This window comes from Nyctibius grandis, chromosome 4 (genome assembly GCF_013368605.1).
Source record: "Nyctibius grandis isolate bNycGra1 chromosome 4, bNycGra1.pri, whole genome shotgun sequence".
Lineage (NCBI taxonomy): Eukaryota > Metazoa > Chordata > Aves > Nyctibiiformes > Nyctibiidae > Nyctibius > Nyctibius grandis.
The window spans coordinates 5,973,404-5,996,953 of NC_090661.1; the positions used below are offsets into that span (position 1 = coordinate 5,973,404).

Consider the following 23,550-nt stretch of genomic DNA (forward strand, 5'->3'; position numbering starts at 1 on the left):
AGCCTGCGGCGTTTCCCACCGTGGCCAGTGGGTGACTCTCTCGGCACTGCTTACCGCGATCCCCGGCTGGCTGGGGGACACAGCCTGGAAAGCGACGCATCATTTTCTTCTCTTGAGTTCTGTTGAGGTTTACTTGCATCTAAGGAAAGGAAAATTTTTTTTAAAAAAAAATCTTTTAAGATTAAACCCCTTAAAGTTACTGTCACTGGATCCCTAGAAATAAACTTTTTAGACTCAAGCCTCTGAGAAATGGTTCTCTGATTCTTATTTTACTTGTTTTCAAGGAATGATGCAGCGTGTGGTCATTTATCTTGCTGCACACATCCCAGACAAAGACCCGAGTGTTCGACGAGGAAACAGAACTGTGGCACAAGTGACTCCATGGGGCAGCTGCCAGGCTGGCGCAGGATGCACTTGTTTCCATTGGTATTGCTTAGCCCCTCCCAGCTGGACCAGGGGGGGACGAAATGGGAATTAGACTCAAAACAAAGTTAGTAAGTCCACAACTTAGCAGACACACAGATGTCTGCACTTATCCTTGCTATTTTTGTAGCAGCTACACAGAAATGCCATAATATTGTTGTCACTACGAGAACAGCAGAACTTTTTAAAGTAGTATTTTTTTTCTACCTTGGAGAAGAGCTGCAATATTTAGCAAATGCTTCAGAGATGGAAGAACAGCTTAATGGAAATACAGTTTCTCAGTCATTGACTTAAAAACATTTTGCACTATTACAGTTCAGCGAAATATTTTTTTTTTTTTGAAGTTATTTTTCCCCAGACCTCAAGTTTGGGGAGGCTGAACTTAAAGTGGCTTCTTTTGTTCAGCTTTGTTTTTATTTTGAGTTATACTGAGACTATCTGACAATGTCAGCTGTGATAATTGAACTGGATAAGCTTTCTTCAGATGCAATTGAGAGCAAAAAGGATTCCAAATCATATTTTAAGCAAGGCAAATTCAGTGAATCTTGTGCTGATTATCACGGTTTTCAACTTCACTGCTCGCACTCTGCACCAGCTGGTAAGCATGCATTTATATAAACTATTTCCTCAAGTCTGCGTCTAGTTACTCATGTAACATGTTGCAAGTAAACTGTGAGTCCTGATAAGGAAAACGCAGGATTCGTTGCTGTCACGTGCATGCAGTATACGAAGTCATTTTTACTTTAGATAAAAGGTAGAACATATGTCTGTTTAAAAAAAATTTAGTGTCTCCTGAACACTCTAGCACATAAGTTACAGCTGGAAGAAGAGCCCAGGAGGCTCTTATCTTTGCATTAGCTGGAAGATGAGCTTTCCATAAGTGATGACATAGTTTTTCTGTAAGTTAGAGCAGCCCCAGCAGCTGCTCTGTAATAGACTTTGCAAGGTGTGTACATAAGCTGTGCTCTCTAGTGTTTAGCACTTGGCTCCTCTTCTGCTTTTCTCTGTTATTTTTTTATCACTTCAGGGCTTGTAAAGAAGGAACTGCATATTCTGCAAGATATTTTTTTATGACCACTGTGGCTCGTTTATTGCTTGTATTTTGTGGCAGGTGTTACATACAGCCACAATAGGTCCCCAAAAATGTAAATTAAATAAGCGCCATGAGACTTTAATTTATCTAAAAATTCATAGTCATGAAAAATACAGAATGTAGCTGCCTTGGATTGTGTGATATAACCAAGAGGACACAACTGCAGTTAATCAATGGAATATCAGTTATTTCCTTAAAGTCTTCTAAAGTATTGGATGGTTGTTCATCTAGGAAATATCTTTTAAGAATGACTACTCTGATTTCTTGTGAACTACATATGTATCTTGACTCGCACAACTCCCAAGGGATAATTTGATTTTGATCGTGTTTTCACTTGCTTATGACCCCTGAGACAAAGCACAGACAACAGAAATGGAGAATATCTGAATGTAAGTGACACTTTATCCTGTGACAGGACAACCAACCTGTAGTAGAAGACTGCAACTTCCACTTAGCTAAAGTAGGTGAATATATAAATAAAACTTTTATATTTTTAACTCTGTAACAAACTTTTGGAACTTTTTTTTAACTTATAAATTCAGTTCTTACACATTAAAATGGTCAAATGATTGGGATGTCATGCTATTTATTCTTTTGCAAGAAAACCATGTAACTTGTGCTTTCCCTTTTCTAATTTTACTTCCTGTAAAGCCTTCACTAAATTTTGTAAAATGGAATTTTCTAAGTAGATGCACTTTTGAAAGGTTGTCTTGTATGTTAGCAGGTTTTTGCAAGGTCAGGAATCGAGTGTCTGTCTGTTCCCATGCGATCCTATAACATAACTTCAAAATCACCTCTTCTACCCCAAAGAAGTGCCACTAAGGAATTTATGCCTGTGCTAGCTGATATACTTTGCTATGTTCCCTAAATATCAAAGTAATCTGTTCTAGCCTACCCAGTTGATCAAGAGTAAAATGAACTTCCAGCATAAGCAGCATATTGTTTGTGAAATTATGCCATTCAGAGATCTGCAGGAAAGAGATGCTAAAAATCAAATCTCCTTGTTGTGATTCTTCTATTTAGAAAAATAATTTTCTTTTTAAAAGAATTAGGTCTTGCAAATATTTGTTGCAAACACTGTTTACTATTCCCAAAGCAGGAACAGTGCTAACATGTATCTTTGACAAATGTGCTGTTAGAGTTCGAAGATTTCTTGTTTTGTGTGTTTTTGCACCATGGGAAGAACCAAAAAAATGCTGATATATTGTCTTAGTATTTTGGGGGTTTATGAATGATGACTTAAAGCAAAGGGAATCTCATCTTTTGCCTTCTAAAATTTTCTATGATATGTTTATTTTACCAATGCTTAAAGTAAGCAAGTCCTTTGTAGTTTCCAGTGTTGTGTTGGGTTGGCTGAAGCCTGAATGGAACAGTGTAAACAAGTCCTATTTGGCTTCCACATGTCATTTCCTGAAAGGAACTTTTACTTGCTCAGCCCTGGCTATTGATAAAAATAAAACAGCTTTTGCTTATAGTAAAATAATGGACCCTACTTCTCAATGAGTAGACTATTTTCCAACAATGATGTTTCATAGGCAAAATGAAAACTTTGAGCTATGGGAAATTTTGCTCTTAAAATTTAGGCTGTTTTGTTTCTTTCAGATAGGAATAATAGTATGAAAATCTTCAATGAAATCAACATCCTACATCAGGGTTCTGCACTGAGATTTGCTAGTGTTGATTCTTCTGCCCCACAGGACTCTACCCTCTACAGTTGCAGCCTTGGGAATCTTACATCTAGTATCAATGCTCTTTTACATTTCCAATGTTTTTTAAAGAGGATTTAAAGAATTCTCCTCTAAAGCCACTCAAATCACCAACAAATGGTAGTATAAGGTACATAAGCTATGAAAACATAAATACTTGTGTGAACCTACAAAAAAGTGGCAACAGAGAAGAACATGTCCTTTTTCTTCTGTTCAATCTGCTGTCCACATATTCAGTTGCATTACGAGAGGTTTATTGTTCAAAACTTATTATGCTCTGTTTGCACTATGACGCTTTGTGTATAAAGCAGGTAGTTCAATATAGAGAGACTATCACTTAAGAAAAACTTTTCTTCTTGTAGTACTGATGTGTTAATTTCAAACATAACACCTAACAGGGCAAATACAGAGAAGTGAATACTCTGACAAAGTAAAGCGGTATCCTGAAATTCAGTCTGATGTTCTTGGAATGGAAAATGGAAATGTTATTAGAAGACTTGATGTTTATTCAGAGTCACTGGGACAGGAAAGTATTAACTATATTTTTTTGTACCTGCTTTAATCAAACCCATCGCAATGGGATATAAATGTTAAATTACTTTCCTACATCTTTCTTGTTAAATAAGAAATAATGTTATAAATAAGCTTAACTTTCTGCATATCACTCCATTTTAAATTCTAATGCAAGTACCAATCCCGAGGCATATTTATTTGGGATCTACAGGTACATCAGAATATATTGCAGAGAGTAATAACACTAGACTAAGAACAACAGTGTTGTTAAATTCACATTCTGTGTACAGAATATGGACTTTTACCATGCAGAGCATTATTGAAATCTTTGGGAGTTTATCACTTGAAGTGTAATACTGAGATACTGTTTCAAAAGATGAAATTCTGAAATGCATGATCAAGCTCGGCTGACAAATGCTCCACGAACAGATCAGTGACCAATGTTGGTTTCCACAGCACTCGGGTTACCTGGACTCGGTGAAAGTTTGAATGGAGCAGTGATTCTTGTATGTACAGCAGATAATGTGGGGTTGGTGTGTTTTTAGAGATGCCACGCTACCTTTAAGAAAATAAAGCTTATTTTTATTTATTTGCTATTTATCCTGCAAAGAATTTTTAGTACAATATGATAACATGAATGCCAATATCGCAGCTACAGCAACTTGTCTTTACCAATGGACAATAGGAGGCTATTCGTGATATAGAAATATAGGACCAGATCTCTGTTGTAATTGCCAGGGTAGAATTTCCTCCAGGGACTGAAGTATTTGCTGTTCAGACTTCTCACATGAAGCAAAGCTCATCTGAATATTCCAGCTGTAAATATTTGTGCAGATTTAAACCTTATTATCCCTGATAGATGCTGTTCTGCTTTGTCTCTTATTAGCCTGGAAAAGATTGAAAACATTCAACCTACAATAATGGCCTTTATCTCCTAATCTTTGTTTAACAACTATAAGACAAATACTCAGAAACATTTCCCCACATAAATTCTCTAATATGTTCCTAAGGATGGTTTTGTCCAGGTAACTCTTGACCTAGAATAAAGGAACGTCTTAAAAATATATATTAAAATAGAAAAGCATGAGCCATAAGTAAAGTCTTAGTAGTATAACTGGTAGTGGTGGGGTCAGAGTACAGCATTCAAACTCTCCTGCAATGAGACATGCACTAAATCAGATTTGACTCTGACTTTTGTTAGAATGGTGCAAGGTTAGAGAAAAGTTTTTGTTTGCCTTTTTTGTGGTTCTTCTACTGATGAGTTTTTGGGGGAAGGGATGTGAAAGTTATTTTCCAGAGAATAGTTGCTGTGTTTCAGAAGTTATTTTTACTGATGGTCTATTTATTCATTAGAAATCACCCATATGCTGTATGAGGGACAAAAAAAGTAACAAAATGAAGTATTAAACTCACAGCAACTAAAAAGAATCAAAAAATTCAGGACACATTCCTGCAAAATGCTTTCATCTACATGGCATAAACACAGCTAGGCTAACAGAGGGTGCTCAGGGAGAGGAAAATGGAAGTTATTGGGTAATGACGTAACTGAATAAATACTTTCAAGTGTTCAGTATTTTGTGTTAAAGACCATCAATGTAGTAGGCGTATATAAGAGAGAGGTAACAACATTATTTTTTTTATTTTAGCAGAGCTTGAGGGGTAGAAGAGCCTTTGGGTGTTAAAGAGCAGTGGGGGTGGGTTGAGTTTCACCAACACAAAATTAAGTCCCTTCCTAGACATCAGAATATGTGGGAATTAAGCAGAAAGGATGAGCAAAGCTTGTCCCCATTCACCACCAGAACAAATATGATGAAAAGGATAATAATTTAGCAAACTTCCCTACAGGTATCTGCCCCTTTCTTCCTGTCTAAGATGGTTATAAGAGAGGCAGCAGCAGACTGAGCTCAGGGTACTTGCTGTTGTCCCTCTCAGCAACCTGTCTAGACATCTTGCTAAGTCGCTCCCTCTGAAAAACTTTTCACAATGCACATACTGCAGCTTAATGGGAGTGTCACATCGCAGAGGAATAAAATCATGTACTTTGTGATATCAGATGAAACTAAGAATGCAAAGTGGTGTAGCTTTGTCTTCAAAAAAGAGCATTTCCTTTATTAAAATGGAAATATTTAACAGGAATTTTACTGGGGGGGGAGGAATCCAAAATAATCTGCAGCTTTTACTTGAATTATTTTTGATTGCAAAGCCCTGTATGAACATCCCTTAACTGAATATATTTCCATTATTCCTGAAACATCAAAATATTTCTACTTACTGAAAATCTGCTGAACAAGTGTTTCTTATTTATAAACTTTAGAAGGTAGTTTAATTGCTGAATGAAATTTTCTCTTTATTTAAATTTTGATAAGCACTTCAATCATGGTTGCATCAAATTATCCATGGAACTGAATAAATAAGTTGTAGCTTTGTGCATAAATCTGTACCACACCACCAGTTCACCTTAACTACTGGCACTAGGTTTATACAGTAAAATCAAGAAGGGAGCAAACACAATACACAGGAAATTACGTTTAATGGTTGCAATCCAACTGAAGCCCCTGTCTTCAAGTGAGCTCTGTAGGAAACTGCAGTGCAATGCAGAATCAGGACTTGAAACACCTACACTAACCTAATTTTTAAATCTATGTGTTTACTTGAAGTGAACAAATCTAACAAAGTAATCTTTGCACAAAGATGAGGTGCTATTTTTCTACTTTTCTGTTCCATTTTCTCTTATAAAACAAAAGGTCAAGACATGCATTTTTCCATCTTTTCAAGAAGCAATTGAGAGACTTCTGTCAGGAAGATCAATATTCAGAAATAATCCTTCTACTTGTTATGCCATGTCAAACCAACATTTAGTTGAAAGTCACCAAGAAACATAAATTCAGCAGTAGAGCAGAAATGTAAGTTATTAGTAGTCTTCTAACTTCTATGCAGCAGAATGTATTTCATTATTTCTGATGGATAATATTATTTTTAATTTTAACTTTACACTGGAGGCAGAATTTACCATGTCCAAATCACCGTAAGTAAAATGCTGCCAATTTTGAAAATAAAGTGGGCATCTTGTGTGGTGATTACAAGTGGAAGAAAAGGAGAGAGAAAGCACATTTATTCACACATGTGTGAAGGCTGGGACTCAAAGTTACGTAGTATGTCTTCAGTCGAGCTGAGACTTCAGTACTAGCTAGAGTCAGTCTCTTTGCTGCCTAAAGATGTGCTATGAGTTATAACTGGAAGATCTTACTCTCTTTGGTGCTACCTTCTGTACCAAAATTTCATTAATAATACACAAAATAAGCCTGTAGTAATGAATAATTCAGAGATTGCAGAGAGGCCTAACATACTGAGGTGTTCACCTCTGCCCCCGGGGGTTGTGACTTCTATCCTCACATGGTTACAATAAATGGAAACTAAGCTGGATATAGAAATTTAATTTTTCCCAGATGCATAGTTTCTCTTCTGTGCTCTTCCTTCCTCTAATGAACTATTTACTTTCAGTTCGAGAGTGGGGTAGGTCACCTAACTCTGAGTAAAGATGCTCTAATGATTGATAATCATGGGTTTTATTTCCCAAATTCCCTCAATAGCAATAAATGAAGTGTGTCTACACAAAGAATATTCTGCCCTCGCAGATATTACTAAAACTTTCCCTGATTTGAAAAGTGAAGTCAATACTTACAAAACAGATCAGTGTAGACTTGGAAACAAAGGTAAAAAAAACCGGGAGTGAGAGGCAAGTCTGAATGGCCTTCCTATAGCACAGTATATCTTACACATGAAAAGCCTGAATACAGCAATGAAACGCTTGTATTTTAGTTGTTAGAAGCAGCGAGTCTGCATGCTTAGGTCTTTTCTCCTTGAATAATGAGCATAAATTGACAGGCAGATCTCTGGTATAACATAGGATGCAAGATGCCTAAGTGTGGATGGGGAGGTCACTGAGGTATTTCAGGTTTCTTAAAAATTTAAATCTGGGTAAATATTTCTATATGCTATTATAACAACATGTTCTAAAAGAACAAGTCTGAAGGTAATGAGTATTGTAAGTAGAGTGGACTGATGGCCACATATCAATAACTTTGGTAAGTAAAGGATACTCTTCTGGTGATGCGAAATATATTTGTATTCCATGTTTGAACACACTTTGCTACGAGATCTGATAGCTGTGTCTAGACAGTATGCAATGAGGAAACATGATGTCATTTAGTACATAGTCTATAAGCTACTGCTTACAATTGGTTTCTTTTTTTTTTGTATTAATAAAATAAGCTATTTGTGGTATTTATATCAGTTTTGTAATATGACCTAAGTTAATCTGATTTAAAAAAAAAAAAAAAAACACAAAAAAACAACAAAACCAAAAACAAACAACAAAACTTCCTGAAACAAGTTTAGTAATATTTAGAAGGGACATCATGGGAGACAGAGAATTATACACAGAGTTATCTGTGAAGGCAGCTGAATGTTATAAATAGAAAGAGTTTTGAGTGGTGCTGGAAGAGACAAGTGTGTTTTTCCAAAAGCAATGGTGAGAAAGAATTTGGCTGATTATTAGCCTCAATCCTAAAATGTGCTGGTTTGCTGGTAAAATAATAAAATGAGATGGTATCTTTTGGAATTGTGTATTAATATATGCAAAAATATTAATAATTATTACATCTTTATCATGTTTGTGCTCCTGCCTTTGGGGGGCAAGGAGAAGTCACTTAGAACCAAACACATCTATCTCTTGAGCTAGTGCAATTATGCCAGACCTCTCTGGCTGTATGTTTTGTAAAGAGAGTTAGCCTTAGGTTTCTCTTTTAATACTTTGAACATTTAAGGTGACTATTTCTAAAATACACATGTTCTTTTCTGTATCAAAATGAAATAAATAACACTTCAAAACAGCATCCCTAAATTACGTCATGTATCATAAATCTTTTAAGTAAGCAATACCCTTTCTTATTTTGCTGCTGTACTTCTGTTTTGCTCTGTAATGCAGTGTGCTTTATGAAAATTCATATTGTAGTCAGCTACTAATATTAATAATTTCAGGATATTGCTAACAAGAGTTAGTAAAATAGGTTTAGTGAGTTTCGTTTGAAGGAACAGAACGATGTATGCTGAACATGAACTATATCGGTCTTACCTGAGTCCTAAAGTGCCAGCTAATTTCTACAGTGCCTTTCTCTTGCATATGTTGAAACAAAGAATTTTCTTGTACTTCCTTTTAGAAAGGAAATTCTCTTACTTATGTTTATTAGCAAGGCTTTCTTCTGGTTTAAATACTCTCTTCCTTAATTTCTTTGCTTTTCCCATTCTTTTTCTTGTAGGATAAAGAATAACAAGTCAATGCATTGTTAGTCATTATAGATTCAAAGTTTGCTGGGTGGCTATCATACTGTGTGTGGCATTGGGACTGTTAATAAGAGGTTAAAACTGATTTCTGCTTTCCCTACCTAGGCACTGAGAAAGGGCTAAATACCAGAATTCCATGAAGACACTAAAATAACTTGAGTCAGTCCATATTGTAAGTTTTTCTCACCTCTTCTTGGTATATCTTTGCCTTTTATATTCCAAACATTTTGACTTTGACACTCCAAAGCTGCTCGCACATCTCTCTCCATTCAAAAAATTTATTTTCAATTCTGCAAGAAAAGATTATAAAATATTCAATGAAAACACTCTTGTAGGCGTATTCATTTACTCAGTCTTTCCTTCACCTCAACAACATTCTGCTGAACCTGAACAAAGAAACTAATGAATTATTTAAGTGAAACACCATCAAAATCTCATGTTGCTATGTCATAGATTTATGTTCCAGATTCCTGCTGTCTGATTCTATTTTGCCAAAGGATGAGACATACAAGGTCTGCACGGTTTCTCTTCCAGGATCCTCACTAAGGCAAGCTCTGTTAGTACAGCTTTAAAGAAATAAAAATTAATGAATAGAGGATCTTGCCCTGTAGGCCTTGCCAAGCCAAAATGCCTTTTTTGCTCAATGGCACTTTGACCGACTAAAGACTGGATTGTGACGAGTCTTTCGGAAAGCGAATTTCTGATGTGCATCAGTCAAGAGTATAACTATATTAATCTGTGCGTTTTCTAAAATGACTGTCTTGAAAAACGTATGGACTCTGGAAGTTGTATCTGAGAAAACAAAGGACTGTGGAAAGAGAAGCCTGGTTTTGCTATGACACTTGAGTTGGCTGCTCATTGTGGCTTTGTGGAACGCCTGGTATGAGGTGCTGATTGTCGTTGCTCACTTCTATTGACTAAACTTAATGTTATTTTAGAAATAAAACAGTAGTAAAAATAGTAAGTGTATTCTGGGTAGCACTGATGCATTTTCTTTCTGTCAAAAAAAGACAAAAGATTGAGTCATTCAGGATTAAGGAACTCTGTGTCTCTGTATATTTATGTGCCACTTTTTATTTTTGTTTATAAAAACCCAAGGAGAGCATAAATCTTCAGAATTCAAGGATGATCAAAACTAGTGATGAATGAATTTTATTCCAAATGTTGACGTCTTATTCTTCTTGAGTGACTTGGCCTTGTTCTCTGACTAATTTAACTAAATTATGTAACAAATGTGGTTTTTTTTATATCTTTTTCCTTCATATCTGGAAGAACAGTTTTATACACATTTTTCACACAGGGTATACTGCTGGATTGTTCACTTACCTCAGGAAGGAAATAATGAGGGCCATTCGAAGAAGTACAGATAGGTATCCTGGTTATAGACATTTTGTCATCCAAAAAATTCACAAAGTTTAATACAATGCATTTTTGGCATGTTCTGCTCTTTCTCTTGATAGTATCTGTTACAGTAGAATTAAATGTGGTAACTATTACTTTTATTTTTATAAAACCTTGTATCTTAATGTTGTCATTTTGATCTCCATATGTTTTCCTTCTGATCTTCCTTGCTTTGCTGGGAAAAGCAAAGCACAGAAGATTTGGGAGTGCTTGGGGGGAACTGTTATGCTTTTCTGTCCTTCATAGGATTTATAGGAATTCCCATACTGACCCAGGTCAAAATCTACCTTGTTTTGGTATCTTGTTTCTGGCACTGATCAGTATCTGCTATTTCAGAGGAAAAGAAAACAGGAAAACATCTTGTTGGCCATGTTTCCAGTACCTCCTCAGGGATATCCTACCACTTGATCTGAGTAAGCAGACTGAAGTCCTGCAGGAGGCATGGCGCTTAGCTTGAGAAAAATCAATCTTCAGTTTCACAAATGCGGAGTTTAGTCACTTGAGACAGAAGTTCCCAAACCACTGCTTTTAGCTAGTTCAAAACTAGGGTAAAGTGGTCTACAAAAAAAAAAAGGTCTAGAACAGATAATCTTATGATTTTCACTGAAAACCCTCATAACTACACGAGGAATTTGACTCGTAGTCTTGTATTCACATTTTGACACCAATGTTTATTCCTTTCTTTCTATGTAGCTCATATTTTTCAAAGATTCACAAGGTGTTACTCTCATTTTTCTTCATGACCAGAACATATTCTCCTCTCCCTTTTGATTTACTCAATATAAAGCACTTGAAACAGTCTTCCTTTTCTGCACAAATTCCTAACTTTTTTCCTGACCTTTGCACAAAGGTAACTTTTCTCATCTGTCCATCAAGATTTTTTTATTTGGTTTTGTCTCACTTGTGACTTTTCACATTGCATGTTTGGTTTTTATTTTTAGCATCTGTTTTCTCACTCATTCCTTTACACCTCTCACTTTTGGAGTGACAACTTTTTCCAAGTATATCATACACTTTAAACATCCATCTTCAGTTGCTTTCTTAAAACCAATTGTTTAACTTCAGGTACTTTCAGTACCTTAACTTTTCTTACCCCTCTCTTAATACTCTGGCTTATCTCTCAGTAATAAGACACTTTGTGATTTTTCTCTGCTGGTGCCAATGGCATGATCCTACTGATGTTACTTCTGTTTCTTTCATCCTTTCCTTTTCTATCTTAATCTTCTTTCCAAAAAAAAAAAAAAAAGAAAACTGTTATTCTCTACTTTTTTTTTAAAAAAGTCTACAAAATGGCATTTTAAATATATACTTTCTCTGGAGAAAACTAAAATAAGGAGGGCAGTTTGAAGTTGATATTTCTAGGCATTTTTTTGTGAGTGCAGTTGACAAAACTACACAAGATCTGATACGATGTATGCCATCTATGTAAATTTGAATGTCTACAGTAATAAGCAATTTTCTCTGTTATTATTTAGGCAATTTTTTTTGAAAAATGAGATGTGAAGAGATTGAGGACCCTCAATTAAAAAGAATCAAACACTAAAGGTCCTTCTCATTTTGCACAGCTATGGGTCCATTTAGCATTTCTGGAAAAACAGGTCCTGACTAATGTGCCCAAGACCATGAAGGAGCTGGTGAGCCATAAATTCTATAGAGCTGCTTGTGGGTTTTTAAAAAAATAAATAGTGAATGTATTTCTCATTTTTTCCCAATTATATAGTTAATTTGGTATGCCTTATAAAGTTTACTGAATGTACTTCAACAAGAACAAAATATGACACTTTCTACTTCTAGGCAGGAAAATATTTTTAAGGTATCAGTAATCTCATAAAATGGCAAAAATGTACATGGAATCAGGATATGCTCTGTTAAATCCAAAGAGAAGGCCAGTATTGGAGTTTGAGTGCCTTTTTTATTTCCAAGTGATAAGGGTGTTACGCTTTATCTTTCCAGTTTTTAAAGTAGGCACAGTAAGGGCAAGGTTTTCTGCTGCTGTAAAGCTGAGAACAGCTGTTCATTCACAGAATTACACCTGTTTGCTTCAGCTGGGGGATTTATCTCAAACTTTTAATGCAGACATACATAGTTTTTAGTCCTGTAGGATATCACCTATCACCACAGGGAAGTTCAACTGTGAGTATAAAAATTGTCTTGTCTGAATCATATAGTGAAACTCTTGTGAGGAGTCATTTGGAGGAAGTGAGGACACGTACAGAGACAATTTTACTGTTTCTCCTTCATCAGAGAAATCTTTTGGTGCAATAAAGTGGTCATTTACTCATATTGCTATACACTAAGCATTAATCTTTCTGTTAAAAAAACATAAAGCAACTTCAACTATTGCAAAGGAACAGCTGAAGCAAGTTTCAAAGAAAGTTTTTTACTTTCTGGGTTTTTTTTATAGAAATGCAAATTGATTGGTTTGGAGTAATGCTTGCACATAGATCTGCAGAAGTGAATTTGTAACTAACTGCTTAGAGTGAAAAAATGGTTTAGCTGTTTCTCCTGAAAAGATGAGGGAGAGAACCAAGGAATCTCTTGGATATGCCGAGCTTGTGGCTCTGTTCTTTTTGAAGCATTTTATGTGGTGATTTCAGATCTTGTTAAAACCTGGAACAACTCACAGTGCATATAGACATATATTGACTTCTTGGAGAACAGATTGGGAAGGCAACCACTTGGCGCTGTCAGTGCTCCTTTGTTAGCTGCTGTGCGTGCCATGTGTGAGTGAAACAAAGGTGTGGGTGCGATCCAGGCTTTGGGTTTGTAATGGCAAGTAAGGCATAATCATATGTCCGAATGTTCCCTCAGCTTTTGGGAAGATATTTAAAAGTAAGGGATATAAAAACCAGATGAATGTTACAAATATGAAGCTACCACTCGTTCCAAGTTGGCTTGTTAGCTTTGTTCAAACTGTCCTCCAAAAATAGTTCTGATGCTAATGCCACAAGTTTAATTATGCCATAAGAATATTTCCCTCTGCCACTGCGCAGGGCAGCAGTTTTCTTATTCATCTTTTTTTCTAAAGTAGGAGAAAAAGCCCTAAATATGCGGTTCGAACCAATGAAAGAACACACCATCTTGTTAGTTAATTAGTAAAGGTTATGCAGGCTTGTTCTGCAACATCAGCTTTTATGAGTAAAGCACTGGGATTTTTTCTAACAAGTTAGAGCAGCTACTTGCTGTCAGACTACCTGAGTAGAGCCCTGACCAGAAATTACCTTTCTTTACAGGTACAAATAATATTAGGAAACATGATCCCAATAATGTTTAAAAACATGAAATAACTGTCATGAACATGATATGAGGCTGCAAAGTTTTTAAGGACTTTCCATCCAATAGTGTATTTTCTATACCAAGCAACTACCAACTTCTTTCCTCTGTTATCTAACAAAGCTCCCAGTGTCCAAATCAGCTCCAAATATGCTTTCATTCCTCACGCTGAAGATGATGATCAGATGTGAACAAAAGCTACTGTGCAGAGTTCTCTTAAGAAACCCAAACAGGTTTTGGAAGAACTATTTATAACAAACCATGGGTTTGAGTGTTTAGAATCAAGCTGATAATTTTGTTCCCAAAAGTGGAATCCTACTATTGTCTCATATTTTCCTCTTGCCATTACAGTACAAATTACATTTTGACACATTTTATAACTTAAAAAAAAAAAATCTCCAAAGGACCAAGACTCCAAGCAGGAGTACAAATAACTCCTATTGATATTTATATGTCATGGGAAAAGACTTGGCTCCTGAAATTGCTGCTGTGTGGATAGTCATCTTGGGCAGCACATTGCTAACACCATAGTACCCAGTGCTGTCTAGAGCTGTTGTGTTTCTCTTTGCGTCGTGTTGTGTATCTAAATTTTCCTATCAAAGGGATGCTGAGCAGCCTGACTGCACAAAGTTCTTTGTTTTCTCCCTGTGCACTGGCATGCACCAGCACTGGCTCTGAGGCTGCTTGTTTAAGAAACCCTGGGCCTCAGTCTGCATTGCTCAGTGTCAGCCTCGGGTAGCCGCAGCACAACATAGGGGTGTAACATAGGTTGAAACTGCAGTCCTGTTGACTTGAATGTCAGTTAGTGCTTAAAATGTTCTCCAGCAGATAGCAGTTGCACAGCATAAGTGTACTACAAATATATGCTACACCTTGAATTTAAAGTTCCTTTGTTGATTATTCCTTCCTGAAATGTTAATTCCAACAAAAAATGACAGTCAAATCTTATGTGGAGTCACTCAGTCAGCACTTAGTATTTAATTATGGGTAGTTGCACAAGATGTCAAGAGGATTAAATTATCAAGAAATTCTGTAGGTGAATTTTAACTTGGTCATGTTCTTGCAGAATATGCTTAGGCTAAAATCTGATATCAGTGTTTCAGTGTGTGTAGCTTAAATTAAACATCACAAGGTATAGCAGGAAGAATTGTAAGCTTAGTCACATAAAGAACTTTGACCACTTCTTTCACAAAGCTTTTGTTGTATGGAAACAAATAGTGAAAATTATATCCTTTAATGACAGAATATGGACATTTCCTGATTAAAGCTTTTTTTTTTTTTTAACAAAAGTAAAAAAAAAACCTGTCTGTTAGAAAACCAGTAGTTAATCGGTTTCCGGGGAACAGAACTGGTTAACAATTACTGTTAACAAAGACTTTCACCAGCAGTGTGTTAATAGAATTTTTGTGGTTCTTTATGCTTTTTTTCATTATAAATGCCTTTGCAATTCTAGTCTAGAAGAAGGATGAGGATTTGAGAAATACCTTTTAAGACAATGGCATCTTTTAATTACTTTACCAGCTTTTTGCAGATTGAACATACAACTGTATTTTTTTACTTAAATAAGAGACTTTGATATAAACCACTTCTGTGATGTACATGTTGCATTTTAGAACTTCTGTTAATCAGATTCAGTGATGCTTTTACAGCAAGTAATGTGGGCTTTGGATTTTTTGTCTTTGCATCTGTGTTAATGAGGAGTGTTTCCTAGTGTCACAGTATAGGGATCGTGAATGTACAGGAACTATGTGGTAATGTTGCAGTATATGGTAGCAAATCTTTGGAAAAAACCTGGAAATTCAATAGAACAGCAAAATGAAGGTCTTTCTGCTCCACAGAATTCACTCAGATGGCATTTACCACAGAAACTGGACTCTGCGTACAAAGAACAATTAGTGACTAAGATGTGACACGATATTTCATCTTTACTGCTTCTGGAGTGTTCAGTACATTTATATATCTTGGGCACAAGTTAGTACTTATAAGGAAAATCATCAGACTTGACTGTTGATGTAAGAATATCAACAAATTAAACACCAAAAGGTAACTTAGAAATCTTAGTTGTTTGTATTATGTATGTTAAAAACTACTACATTAGAAGTTTATGCCCTTCTATAACTAACTTTGCTTTTGGAGAACACTGGAGAACAGGTGTAATATGTAAAAGCTGACAACTTGGTCTGGAGTTGTCTTAGCTAAAAAAACAGGTGAAAGTTGGAGGATTTATCACTTCTGCAGCCATACTCTCAAATGACTAGGGCTCTGGGTGAGCACAGCTTTCCTTTTACATAGTGCACTGCATCAAGGCTGCTGTGATGGTACTGTTATTTCTATATTCTCACATTACTCAGAAAACACTAGTTGATGTGACCGCAACTTTTTCATGATGATTGAATTTGACACAGCACTCAAACAAGAGAGCTTCCTCAGAAACTGGGAGGCTTTGTGCCAACTTAGGCTAGGAAACAACTGGACCTTGAGTTTTGAGTTCCTTGTTTACTCTTCAACCTTTCCCATTTGGCCTCTTTCATGCTGTTTCTGGGTTACTGATAAGCTCTACATTTGTTGCTATTTTCACATATACAACAGGAAGAACATGATTGCAGGGGCATTGTGTTCAGTTTGCAATCCTCTGTCAACATTTGAAATGCTGAAAATCCTTTTATTTTATGTTGATGTCTTCAAGGTTTGCTTTCTGGTACCTGTAGACACTGAGGTATCACAAGTTTGTTTCTCACTGCGTGTCTTTTGGCATGATTTTACTTCCTAAAATCAGAGAGGTAGACTAGTTGGTAGGGTTTGGGATGGTGTACAAAACCAGTACTGTTTGCACAATTTCCACTAATCAAATTGTCAGAAGTTACTGGCATTGAGACTAGCGTTTCCAGTACTTTCTTAACATGGAAATAGTGGTCTTACAGTTGTACTATAGATGAAGTTATAAAGCTGGTCTCTGTATTTTTTAAAATAATACTCACATCAAAAGTTAATTTTTTTCCTTTTTTTTTTTCCTTTCTTTCCTTTTTTCTTATCAAACTGTATAAAACTTACTGAGGCAGAATGCAGAATTTTCCCCTGGCTGAATTTGGTAGCTCAATGTGGACTGTTTAGGACAAAAGCCAGCGAGTGGTGAGAAAGCTCCTGTCTGTTGATAGTGAGGAAGCACATCTTCAACACTCAAAACAGGAATCCACAGTCTCCATAAAAAAAATGAGCCTGTGCTGTGTATGTCACTGATTGATTCTAGAATCTATCATCAAACACCAATCAGTATTGTGTCACTTAGCTAATGAAATATATTGCCTTAAATTCATTTTTTTTAGGTGCTGGAAGCCCTCTTTTATTTACTTTACCAGAAATGGCTGTGCTAATATGGTGGTTTTGAGACATTCAGCCTCTGTTCTTATCGTGCAGTCTTTCTGCAGAACATAAAAATGATCCACATAGGCATAGCTTCATGGCTAATTTCTTTTCATCTTGCGTATTCCTCTATCAATAACCTTTCTGACTCCCTTTCTACTTAATTAACATGATGGAAGATTTGTACCTTGAAATATGACAATACAGATCAATAAATACTGGGTAAAAAGTGCTTTGCCTGGTTTTATTTCTGTGTTTGCAGTATCATTGATTCATTTCTTTATATGAAAGGAGTGTTGTTACAAGAAACAAAAGCTCAGCCGTTGCTTCCTTGAAGTCTTGGAACAATGAGTTTCATACTCAGCTTATCTGTAGTACAAACACGGCATTTTCCAGAAGGCCAAGTTTGGACTAGCTAGCTATGCCATGTCCAAGTCGAGCAGAGTCTGAGAGAAATGAAACTGGTGTCCTCACTCGGAGAGAGACCATAGATTTTTGTATTAATTGGTGCATTAGAGGTCCCTGCTGTTCAGCGGCTTCTTTGGACTCCTTTGGTTTTCTCACATTTATTGAAGGATAAAGGGCTACTTCTAGTTTGGAGGTGTTTTGTTTTGGTTGTGGTTTTTTTTACCCTGCCTTAAACTTAACCTAGAGGAAATCTGAGGAAGCTGTCTTCACCAAATGGATGCAGTAACTTAAAGCTTATTTAAAATGTTTTTGCTTATTAATATTATTCTAGCTCTCAACGTTCCTGTTCAAATTCCTGTGTTGTTATTCTCACCTTCCCTAGAGAGAATTTGAAATAGAGAAATTATGTGACTGATAGTTCAGCACACCCTCTTTAACATGAAGAAAGAAAAGACACATCCTTCCAAGGGTAAATTTATTTTCTAGCAAAAAATCTTTTTGGATCAATTCTAAATTTCTGCTGCAGTTGCATATAATCTTTGTATAGCACTGTCAATAAGAGACAAGTTCTCTAAATGTATACAAATATGGTTTGTTCACTACTTTGTTTTGAATTTATTTAATCTGCATGACATGCAACAATAATCCATTAGGTTGATTTACATTTTCAGCCTAAATTATAGTGGCTTGAAATGTATAACTGATTCAAACGCAACTGACCTGCTGTTTTGTAAGGTAAGGCAACAATGTAGACCCATCTCTTCTGATGTGCCTTTTCTCTGTCCCATATTGCTTTTGTGTTCTTCCTCTACAATCAGTGGTGTTCTGAAGCCGGAGAAAAATGCTAAGGTTTCTTTACAGCTTTCAGGAATGGACCTTTTACAGGATCGTATCAAGAATGTGTTTGGTCATGACTTGAGAACCTGTAGGTGCTCATGGGGGAAAGGCATCTCCTGGAACAGTGCTAAAGGGCCAACCTAGGAGTAGGCCAGTGGCATGGTATCATTGAAATTCATGGTTAGTAATCATTGACCCACATTAATTTCTGAATCATGCAGAGGATTTTCTTGGGAGTACTGTGTCAGCCCTTCAGCATGCCAGAGACTGTTCTAATAACTTACTGTGTTCCACATTGTTATAACATCATAGCAAAGACCATCACATGCTTATGCCTACAATTGTTTAATTTGCTGGTAGAGACATGGCCTCAGAACTTCGGTATGTTGAAGCTGCACAGAAAGTATGCTCTTTCAACCAAAATGCCATTGACGAGTATTCTTTTTTGTGGAGTTCCTAGTCTAGAAAGGATAGAGGAAAGCAATTACAGCAACTGGGTTTTGCTAATGGGAATTTGCATGTATTGTCTCACGTGCTACACACCTATTTTCTGCCAACTAATAGTTTGGGGGCAGGGGGAAGGGGGATTTCTTCCTGGAGGATTAACTGCTGCTACCTCTTTGCCATCCTCTTTTTTTTTTTTAAGCCAAGTGCTTAAACAGTCCAGGAAGCTTGCCTGTTAAACCCCACTTCTTACTGAGTAATGTTATGTTTGCCTTATACTAAAGTCTTTCCTAGGGATGGTTCCATAGCATCTGGGTAAGCTTAGCCTTTTCACTTCCAGAATTTTGAATCTAATGTTTGTGTTAATACATTCCTGCTTCACAATGGGTCAGATTCCAGAGGGATTGAGTTAGAACTCTTGTTCAAATTATCTTTTGCAGATTAAAGTGGATTTGCTTGTTTTCTCATTACTGTCCCTGTCTTTGTTCAAAGTGATCTGGCAGTTCCCACTCCATAAACTGAAGAACTTGCTTTAACCTGAAGGTAGTAAAGGTAGTATCTGTTGAAGAGTAAAAATGTAAGCACACTAGTTCAATGGAAATTGAATATTTAGATGTCTTGATTATTCCATCTGTGCTTATTTTTAGGGACTTGAGTAACTAGAGTTTTTCTCACTCTTGTGATTAAAGATGTAACTGCTCTGGTAGCTGCTTATCTGTCTGTTCTTCCTCTGCATTACCAACCACACTATAGCTGAAAATTAAACATCTTCTCTGTGATCTGAACGTGGACATGAGCAGTTATTACGGCTCTGTACTACACTGTTTTCTCAATGTTTTTCATACTGATTTTTTTCTTAACACCAAAAATTGTCAAAAAACCCCATCCCTGCTTTCTGTCTCTATCTTTTGATTTGAGCCGTAAACTGGAATATTTTCTCTTTAAAAAACTGAAGATTAATGTTTCAGAGAAAGATTTATTTTTATCATTTAAATGCTCTGTAGAAGAACTTCTTGTTTCTTTTGGTTTGTGTGAGATTTTTTTTTGGTTGTCTTTTTCTTTGAAGGTGGAACAGAACAAAACTAGAATAACGATAATTTTGGGCAGAAGTTTGCCTTATTTATTAACAAGTTCCATGTTGTTAGATTTTGTTTTCCAACAATACTTTTTGGGAGAAAGTCAGAATATAGCTATATAGAGAGTCTAATCGAAATGGACCTTTCTTCACAACACAATAGGATTACTTTTTTCTTCCTTATGGCTAAAAATGTATCTGGTTCTAGACTTACCAGCTGCAGTGGTTTTTGTAAGTGATTGTCTTGCTTCTGTGCAGCCCACCTTTTGTGCTACAATTCTGATATTCCTTGACTAAACAGCAATTTAAGCCAGTGTTCAACTCAACTGTGGTTGATTAGTCCGTGGCACTTTTGCAGAAGATGGAATCTCATCCATAGTGCTCTGCTTAGCTCAAGTTTGTCTGGGATCAAGTAGTTAGGTTTCTAAAAAGGACAAAGGAGTGCTTTATCAAGTAATTTCTGTATTGCAGTAATTGGTTTCCTGGTTCATGTAAATTGATTTTGAAATGCTATCTTTTACCTTTTATGCTCGCTTTTGCCTTTCAAATGCTTAGTGACAAGAATGGTATTTTAGGATGCCTAGGCATCAAGACAACTCAGTTCTATTGTTCAGAACAAGTTTCATTTTTAAAATCTTGCCTTTGTATATTTAAAAAAAAAAAATCATGATTTTTCTGCAGTGTACAGTTCTGTAACTTTTAATATTCCATTTGCTATATGGAAGTACATTTCATTAATTGTTTCTGTGCAGCAGCCTTCCTTCACAAAAAGGATTTCAAAGCTATACTTTTACAAATATCTTTGCAACTAAATTATACTCAGTACAAGTAGGTCTCATGAAGCAATACAAAGGATATTTTCAAATTTTTTAAAAGGTATTTGAAAACTTTCTGCGACAGGAGTGATTTTCTTGATTGAAAGCTAGATTTTCACTATTTTTAATAGCAAAAACTTGTTTGTTTTTATTCCAGTAAGGCACAAGGCAGTTGACGAGTGTTCTTTTGAACCTATGCCTTTAAATTCTGTATTTTCTGCACATAGTATGAATTATCATGATTTATTCCTAGTTGCCTTTTTTTTATTAGTGTTCTCTTTTTGAAAGAGGAGTCCATGACTAAGAGACTTAAGGTTGAAGACTGTTACTTTAATTGACTGCCTTGAGACTGTTCATGCCATTTTCTTTCTTGTGTTGCTTTGGAAACATGAAAGTGGCCTAAGAAAGGATAGAAAGAGTTCACAAGGCTGGCTGGGTGTCACTACAGCTACTGCAGGACTGACATGAAGTTTCTCTACTGCCCCTGCCCTTAGTCCTTCCCCCAGGAGAGGCCTTGACCAGACATCACTGGCCTTCAGCTATTTTCAGGTCCCTGGAGTCAATGTGACAGTAGCCTGAAGGAACAAATGGTGGAACTGGTTAAAAAAGCGTCCTCCTCAAGTTCTTCCTGACCCAGATGCCAGAATGAAATAACTAAGAATTTCTTGCTAGAGTGTAACTGAACTTGGCTTGATAAATGTCATATTTCAAAAGCCCAGGCCTGTCAACGGTTGATAAAATGCTGTCTCTGCCTTTAAAATAAACAGAAAGTCTTCTGTGTTTAGTTCTTGAAGGGAAGAATTGAATACAATTAACAGTTTATGCATTATGTAAACCACATGTTAACCTTTTAAACCTAACGTTTGCAGACTTTAAACAGTTTAGAAAATTTCTCAATAAAATTATCTTTCCTTCACAGTAAGTAGAATGCAGAGAGAGAATTTTCTGAAGGGCGCTGTTCTGTTCTTGCACGCTTGAAGCCTGAGCTCACCGAACTGAGCTCTCCTGTGGATGCAAACATGCAGGATCACCGGCTGCTTGTTGAAGCCGCTGTCCCAGCACCACTCGGTGCTCCAGCAGCACCATGTCCCAGGGACAGATGCCTCTGCTGGGCTGGAGCTTCCCTTCTGCACTCTCTTGGTAGCATTAGAAGGCTTGGGGTGAAAGTATGATCTGCTACAAACAACAAGCAAGTGAATTCAAACCCTTCAATGGATTATGGAGGAGACTCGATGTACATATATAATGCAGCCAGAAATGATTGATGATGGGATGGAAAACATTAAAGAAATCCCCTGCCATCTGGTATTGTTGATAGTTTCCTGGCATGATGTGTTGCAGATTCCTGTACATGCTGCCTTTGAGAATAGGTATAAAGGTTGGTCTCCGCCATTATCGTTAAAAGATGTAAATAGGTTTGGGAGGAAGGGTGTAACAATAATCTGACCAAGATCAGTTATGTGCAGACAAAAAGAAAGCAAGCTCTACTTCGAAGTAACCTGTAACTATTATCTATTAACAATTGCAGCTTCGACAGTTAACTGTTGACTATACCTGGTACGTAGCACTGGTTACTGCTGTTTTCCAAATGAAATTATATGAACTTCAATTTATATTGCTACACTTTCAGCAAGTGCTATTCCAAGCATAACTGTTTATAGCATGGAGCAACCAAGGGCAAGAGATTGAGTTTTATAGGCTAGGGTGCAGCTGTTTTGGTTTTGATTGTGTGAGCCTTTATTATGATTTTACTAATTAATGAAGATGTAAAATAAACAGAAAGATCTCTGAATCAGATGGAAAATGTATTTCCAAACTCTGATTTTTATGAAGATCAATTGCTGCTTGATGCCTAGCCTTTTGTCTCAGTGTTCATAGTGAAAGACTCGTGCATACAGAGGAATTTCAAACTCAGAATAACATGGCAGTTTCCAAAGTCAGCATTGCTTCATAAATTGAGTGGTTTCATCACTACTGGCAGCAGGCTTAAAATGTTCATTATTGAAGTACAGATGTACAGTGTGGAACAGTTATTGTGACTAATACAATTTTTACCAAACCTACCTGACAAATACCAAGTGCCAAGTTTAGTAGCAAACAACTTTTAATCACTTCACCATGCTACATGCTTTGTAAGTAGATATAATTTATGCTGCAGGTGCATTTTCCTCAGTGAAGCACTTGAGAAGAGGTAAAAAGTGTGGTAGAGATAGGCCAAACTAGGGGTTTAAATTATACCTTTACCAAAACCACCTGATGAATGATGTGTCTGTCATGCATGAACAGTAGTTGTTGAGTTCAAATTACTCTGCATGTGTAGATGACAGTGAAATACTTTTAAGGACACCAACTAACTTTTGTGAAAACAGATCTGTCTAGTGTACCAAAACAATTGAACATGTTGTCTAGTGCCTCAAGTTCAGGAAAGCAAGTTTCCCAGGAAAAAAAATATCTAGTGTATGCAAGATGGAACAATTACAACAAAGTGGGCAATGAATTACAACAAAGTAGGAAATGAAACGTTGGAGGTCTGTTTATTTTGAACTTGGCATTTTTCATTATTCGATAAGAATGGAAGTCTGCATTGGTGTTCGTATGCGTGCATTCGTGTACCTGTTTGCAGCTGGTTATGCTGTCAGTTATGAATTGGGGGAAAAATATTGGTCTCCTTCATGGCTCTGTACCATAGTTGTAACTTTAGCGCAGCAACTGGTATTGTCAAGCTGGGTAGAATATAGTCTTTCTTTCTGGAAAAAAAAAATCAAAGGACACAGGGTTGCCTCGAGAATATTTAGGTCCATAAAAATAGTGTGACTTTTTTTTTTTGTAATTGCAGAAATGTGTAGTAAATATTTTCAT

General features: G+C 36.4%; 1 protein-coding gene across 1 annotated transcript in view; it reads left to right on the forward strand.

The window, feature by feature from the left end:
- Positions 1-867: 867 nt before the first annotated feature.
- The window catches only part of ANO3 (anoctamin 3), a 195,856-nt gene continuing 173,173 nt past the window's right edge, over positions 868-23,550 (forward strand). The window contains exon 1 of the mRNA XM_068398620.1: positions 868-1,021. Coding sequence (XP_068254721.1) covers positions 868-1,021 — 154 coding nt within the window. The remainder of the gene's footprint in view (positions 1,022-23,550) is intronic.